The 6,588-nt window shown below is 34.1% G+C and overlaps 2 protein-coding genes and 1 long non-coding RNA gene across 5 annotated transcripts; all 3 read left to right on the top strand.

The window, feature by feature from the left end:
* Positions 1-237: 237 nt before the first annotated feature.
* LOC120771637 lies at positions 238-2,793 on the top strand. 3 transcript variants are annotated; one of them, XM_040099737.1, is made up of 5 exons: positions 238-250; positions 963-1,464; positions 1,538-1,763; positions 1,825-2,470; positions 2,534-2,793. In XM_040099737.1, exons 2-4 carry the CDS (start codon positions 1,329-1,331, stop codon positions 2,354-2,356), a joined length of 894 nt encoding a protein of 297 aa, XP_039955671.1. In that variant the 5' UTR covers positions 238-250; positions 963-1,328; the 3' UTR covers positions 2,357-2,470; positions 2,534-2,793. The 3 variants fall into 3 exon arrangements, with proteins under 3 accessions (XP_039955671.1, XP_039955670.1, XP_039955668.1); XM_040099736.1 differs by lacking the exon at positions 238-250 and adding an exon at positions 628-735; XM_040099734.1 differs by lacking the exon at positions 238-250 and adding an exon at positions 628-877.
* A 1,208-nt stretch (positions 2,794-4,001) lies between these two features.
* Positions 4,002-4,536, top strand: LOC120770648. Its single transcript, XM_040098245.1, has 3 exons — positions 4,002-4,156; positions 4,227-4,377; positions 4,441-4,536. Exons 1-3 carry the CDS (start codon positions 4,020-4,022, stop codon positions 4,534-4,536), a joined length of 384 nt encoding a protein of 127 aa, XP_039954179.1. The 5' UTR covers positions 4,002-4,019.
* A 335-nt stretch (positions 4,537-4,871) lies between these two features.
* Positions 4,872-5,622, top strand: LOC120772208. Its single transcript, XR_005705047.1, has 3 exons — positions 4,872-5,039; positions 5,107-5,390; positions 5,483-5,622. It is a non-coding gene; the product is annotated as an uncharacterized LOC120772208 (long non-coding RNA).
* Positions 5,623-6,588: the final 966 nt, after the last annotated feature.

Here is a 6,588-nt window from a genome sequence, read left to right as displayed (position 1 = left end):
TTACTGTTCACACATTTTGCCGATGAGGAAGAAAAGGAAGAAAGGCAGTAGCGTTTTTCACTGGTTCTGCTATTAGAGCGCATACAGCCAAAAACGTAGACCCGTGGCCATGTCAGCTGATACGACCTATCTTATGGGAGCGCAATGTAAGTGAACAGCGAAAAACGCTACTCCCTTCCTTTTTGCCGTAGGAATCCACGGCATTTGGATTTTTGCCGTAGAAACGTGCCAATCTCGATATAAGTATAAAGTAATTATAAAAGTTGTCTTCAATGTGTTTGAAATTTTCTTAAAATAACTCAAAATCAGAGTCGAATGCTATTATTTATAAATATATAAACAATTTTTAATAGTTTTTTTTTTCAATTTTGATATTTTATATCATAAAAAATTATAATTGAAAACATAGATGTGCGCAAAACAATATATGCGTATTGAGCAATGGCAACATTGTTCAAATGAAAATAAAAAAGATGGCGGATTTCTGCGTTTTTACCACGGGCTCAACTTTTGACACATTTTGCTCGCTAAGGAAGGAAGGGAGCTGCGTTTTTGGCTGTTCTTGCCATTAGCCAAAAATATTTTTACGTTCTCCGCTCCGTGAACCTTCTCTATGACAGAGAACGTCTACCAAAATTAAATATATTTAAATGAATGCATTAAATTTCAATAGTGATGATTGTAATAATGAGCAAGATTTCGTTGGCGAACAAAAAATTCCAAGTTGTTCAAACGGTCGGAACTCACAAATAAGTCACAATATTATGAGATATGACAATTTAAGTGAAAGTTCAAGTACACCAGATTCGTTGAAAAATGAAGAATTGGTTGGTGTAAGATTCTCTTTAGTGAAAAATTTTTCAAAATTGTGGAGACGGTGTGTTTAAAAAGATGCAAAATAGCACTATTTTATTTGTTATATATGTTTTTATTTAAAGCTTCACAATTTCATTTAAATGCAGATGAACAAAACTCCTCATCAAAGAAGAATGTGTGGCTTAATTGGTAGTTATCAAGTGTGCGGAAAAAAATTAAAGGTTCGCTTCGTATTAGTTCCAATTTTATCAAGCATTTGAAAAAGGAACACCAACAAAAATTTTGCGAGTTCAAGTGAATCAAAGATGAAAGAAGGCGTAAGCCGCAAAAGCTCTTTTAACCATGACATTTTGGATTTTATTTGCAACACAACGTCTCCCTTGTCCACAGTCAGTAACCAAAGTTTTAAAAAACTATTTCCTGGTAAAAGTTACTTTTCGAGAGCCACACTAAATATGTTCAAAATCTGGTCATTGAGCTGAAGAACATTGAATACGTGTGCGTAACTGCAGATGTATGGTCAGGTGGAAAAAAATCATTTTTTGGTAAATAAGCAATATAAATTACCCGTGGAAAAAATGGTTTATACGATTACTGACAATGGATCTAACTTCGTTAAGGCATTTAAAGAATTTGGAGTTGAATTAAGTAAGTGAAGTATATCGCATATATGTATTTAATCCAAATCAATATATTCAATTATTGATTCTCATTGATTTAGGACCTATAAATGAATGCGACAGTGATGACGGATCTGACTCTGATTCCGATTCAAATGACTCAATAATTGCTTTAGGTCCTCAATTTCGATCTGTAACTCCACGCCTGTCAAAACACTTTCCTTGTGCAAGCCACACTTCAAATCTTTTGGCTTCAACCGATTTCAACAAAATTTTGAATTCATCAAGTCAGGATATTAAAAATATTCACAAAAGATCTTTCCAAAGGTAAAAATTATTTGATTAATTAAACACTTTTTACATTTACATATTTTCTATAACTTTGTAGATGCACACAGCTTTGGAATAAATGCAATAGACCAAAATCTGCAGAAGTAGTTAATGAAGTTATAAACGCGAATTTAATAACTCCATGCATAACAAGGTGGAACTCTCTTTATGATTCCGTTACGAAGTTGCTGCAACACAAAACCAATTTAGCAGAATTGTGTTACCGTTTAAAAATTCCTACCATTCTCAGCGAAGAAGTTGAGTACTTAGAAGAGTACGCAAAGCTTATGAGGCCTATTGCAGAAGCGATCGACTTCCTTCAGGGCGAAAAGACCATGTATTTTGGTTACTTTATCCCCACTATAGTGACTTTGAGAATAAAACTACGTCGTTTGGAGCCTGCAAGCTTTAAGTATTTATCCGAAATAAGCAAAAAAATGCAAATAGTTTTGCTTAAAAGATTTGAAAAGTACTTCCTGATTCAGTCTGATGCTTGGGACGCTGTTATTGCCGCTATTTCTGTCCCTGACATTAAATTGCGATTTTTAAAAGCCCTTTTAGAAAGAGCAACGACGGAAACAGAGAAGTGAAAAAAATGTTCAACACTTATGTGGTGAAGTATGGAAAGATAGCAGATGACGCAACACGTGTTCCGCCTCAAACTACTCAAAAAACCTTCCTTGATTTCGGGGAAGAAAGTAATGGTAAAATTTTTGCATTTGACTTTCAATTAAATATTTGATTTATGCATATATTCACTTAAATAGATATAAGCATACAGAGTGGTTCCACTGACTCAGGCAATTATCTTCAGGAAACGCTTTTATACCTGGTGGAACGAGACGCCACAACAAGTTGTTTAAATAAACATCAGGCTATTAAAAACGTTTTTCTAAAATATAATACCCCATTACCGTCGTCTGCACCTGTAGAACGGTTGTTTTCTTTCGCTGGTATTGTTAACCGGTCTAGAAGGCAAAAACTCAGCGATGCAAATTTCGAAATGCTTGTTTTAAGAAAAGCTAATGGCGGATAACAAGTTGAAATAAATGTTTCAATGAAAACAAAAATATTCGAATTTTCTTTAATTATTCATTGACCTAGTGGTTGGCTTTTGATTTTTAACTACCAGTAACTATTTTCAGTAAACAGTAAATATTTTGCTGGTTTTGCAAATCAAATGATATTATCAGTATTTTTACTGCAATTTCTTTCAGTAAGCGGTAAAAAAATATTTTTACTGCAAATTTTTCCAGTAATCAGTAAAATTGTACTGGTAATGCAAATTTAATTTCATTATCAGTAAAGTGTTACTGTTTACTGCTGTACGTAATGCAGTAAATATATAATGCAGTGTGCCCGATATTAATGAATACTTGTGCAATTGAATACATTTGAATTAGATTACTTTTTCAAAGCAATATCCTTAGTTAACGTGGAAATAAAGCCTATTTTTTAAATTATTTTTTGTATTTGATATATTCATACTTATGTGTATACTTCATTACATATGTACATACATATGTATATAACAAACTATCACAATATATTAAAAAAACTATGTAGTGTAATATAGTGATAAATGTAAATAAATCGTATATTTTATCATTCAAAACTTATATTCACATGTATCATGACCATATGTGTTTATGTTCGCTTTCGCGAATTCAAATCATATTATCACTTATCAATAATAACATGTGCGCGATTACAACTATTGATCTACAAAAACAACAAATGTCTGAAATAGCATCAGCGGCGTCACAAGTCAATATGGTAGCCAAGTGTAGCAAATCTTACAGCAAGAACAATTTCATTCATGAACGCAAGCGCACTTTCAACAAGCAGACTCGCTTCATTCATAAAATCGACCACCTTCACATCTCCCCGAACAAGCCTTTGCCGACAAGCGTCTTTTCGCGACGACGGCAAAAGCTAAAAATGATAAATTGAAGATAAAACAATAGTAAAACAATGGATTCATTTTTGTTGTCGTACGGACAAAATTAATGTTAAAAATGCATGCATTTGTGAAGTGCACTTCGCGCCAGAAGCCTTCGAAAGAAACTTGAAGTTTGAAATGGGTAATTATAGCATTTTGATTACAATAATTTTACTTTTAGAACCAAACACTCTTGCAGGTTTAAGTTCGGAATCCAACTAAGTTGTTACCTAGCGCTATTCCCACGTTAACCACTGCTCCTGCAGAGGCTAATGAACCGCAGGAAAGGATGGAATCTCGTTCTAAAAGGGATGTTAACAACAATGTTGAAGAATACCGCCCCTGTTGAAGTAATTCACGAAGACGAGGTTGGAAAGGCACCTCAAACTGCAGGAGAGGAGGTCATCGATGAGAAAGACGAGAAAATACTGCATTTGGAAACAGAAATGTTAGTCCTAATTGATATTGATGAAGTATCTTTTTCTTACACAAGTATGTGTATTTCTTATTCTTTTTAGACAAAGACTGAATAGTGTTGTTAGAACTTTGAAGAGGTGCAAAAACGAGCAGTCAGCAGATATTAAACGCCTTAGGATTTTCATTAAAGCCTCAGAATTCCACAGAAATAATTTGGAGCAAAAGCTTAGGTGCATTTTCACCAACTGCCAGGTAAGTGCCCAAATTCTAAAAAGTATATTGCAAAATATATTAAAGTTCATTACACATACATAGATTGAAAAATTAAGGGATGGAAATAAACGGCGGAATTGGAAAGAAGAAGACATAGCTAAGTCGATCACGCTATATTCAACGAGCCCGAAAGAGTAAAAACTTTTACGGAGAAACAACTTTCCTCTTCCAGGTGTGCGCACTCTGCAATGGTGGTCAAAGAAAATTGACGTAGCTCCAGGTGTCATAGAGCCGGTGATGAAGCTGTTGAAGGCAGCAACTGAGCTAACACAAGCGCAAAAAATTTGTGTACTCAGTTTTGATGAAATGAAGATCAGAAAGAGTTACTGTTACGATAGATCCACTGATTCGACATTGCCTCCTCTTAACTTCGTTCAGGTTGCAGTGATAGGAGGTCATTAAACTCATTAATTTTCTTGAAGTCAATTTTTTCTAATGTACTTTGTTCTTTTCGGTTTGATAAGTAAATGGAAACAGCCTGTATTCTTCGAATATGACTGCAAAATGAGGAAGGAAGTACTGTTTAGCATTTTGTCAAGCGTTAAAAAATGCGGTTACAATATTGTTGCCATTGTAAGTGATTTGGGTGGATCAAATAGAGGCTTATATAATGATCTTGAAATTAATGTGGAAAAACCTTGGTACATTCACCAAACAAATATTTAAATTATGATATACTTTAAATTGTGTTCTTTTTTTCTATTGCAGGTTTTTACACGATGGAGACAGGGTTGTGGTTTTTGCAGCTGTCCCCTATTTAATATGGCAAAATTGTTATAAAAGACATTATTCTGAAGCTTACCTCCAACGACCTGTCCATCACGCACCAAATTTCTCAGAAGCATTTGTCTGTAACAGGAGCAGAAAGGCAAAAGGTTAAACTAGCCACAAAATTGTTCTCCCACACAATTGCTCAAGCAATAACTCGAGCCGCTAGCTTAGATCTGCTAGATAACGAAAATTGGGAGGAATGCCATCGACTTTTCAAAATTGTAAGTAATATTTAAAATATTAATTAAAATGTTCGTATATAATAAATATTAATTTTGTAAACAAATGACTGGTTTGATCTAATTAATGTCAGGGTGCCCAAAGATGGAGTGAAGGAACGCTTACACGCCTACGGTTTGGCTTTGAACGAGCAAAATAATGTACTGGAACAGATGACGGAGATGGTTTCATCAATGAGAGTCATTGGTAAAAATGGGTTGCTTCCATTCCAAAAAGGTAATACTCAAGCTATATATTTAGATAAGTTGTTTTCTACAGTTTTTGATTTTACTTATGATTTACAGGTATACTTCAAAGCAATAATGCTTTGAAATTGCTGCTGGATGACTTAAGACAGCGGTACAAAATTGATTACGTTTTGACCTACCTATTAAACCAGGACGTTTTGAAAAATTTTTTTGGCATAATCAGGTCAAAAGGCGGTCTTCACGATCACCCTGACAGGCAGTAGTTCAAATATAGGCTGCGTTCCTATATACTTGGTCACAACGAAGAAGCGATCACAGAAGAAGGAAATGTTGAAGTCGACAACACATCAGATTTGGAAGGGAATTACTTATCTCTAACCGGTAATTATCAAAATATTAAACGTACATAGTATTATAAACCTAAAACTGCAGAAAACATTCTTCCATAAAAATGTATTGATGTTAACAAATGCAAATATGTACTAACATATAACTAAGTTTTTGCACTGTTTATTATCCTAATTATAATAATAATCTTAACTAACAATTTATTCCATTTATTTATACGCATGTATGTATGTTTATTATATTTTTGCAGGTAATATTTTCCAACGTGTGTCAGTTGATCTAAATTCCACTGACCCAATTGAAAAAAATGATGACTTGGAGATACTGAACAACGACGGACTTGAGAATTTGGCAGGGTACATCTGCCACAAACTCGGTAAAGACAACCCCCAAATTTGTGCCAATTCAGAAAATTGTTCGTCTTATACTTGGGTGGATCACTTTTCTGAAGAAGGACTCTCAAAACCAACAGATATGATGATGGAGCATATGAGAGCCTTGCAAGCAGTATTTGACGATGTAAATGGTACTGATTTGCATATATGTATGTATGTACAAATTGCGTCCAGAAACACTTAGATTTAAGTAACTTTGTAAATTATAGCTCGAAAGTAAAAGAATTGTTTTTCAGAGCAAAAATGTA

The sequence above is a fragment of the Bactrocera tryoni genome, chromosome 3 (genome assembly GCF_016617805.1).
Source record: "Bactrocera tryoni isolate S06 chromosome 3, CSIRO_BtryS06_freeze2, whole genome shotgun sequence".
Classification (NCBI taxonomy): domain Eukaryota; kingdom Metazoa; phylum Arthropoda; class Insecta; order Diptera; family Tephritidae; genus Bactrocera; species Bactrocera tryoni.
This window is presented reverse-complemented; position numbering and strand designations above follow the sequence as displayed.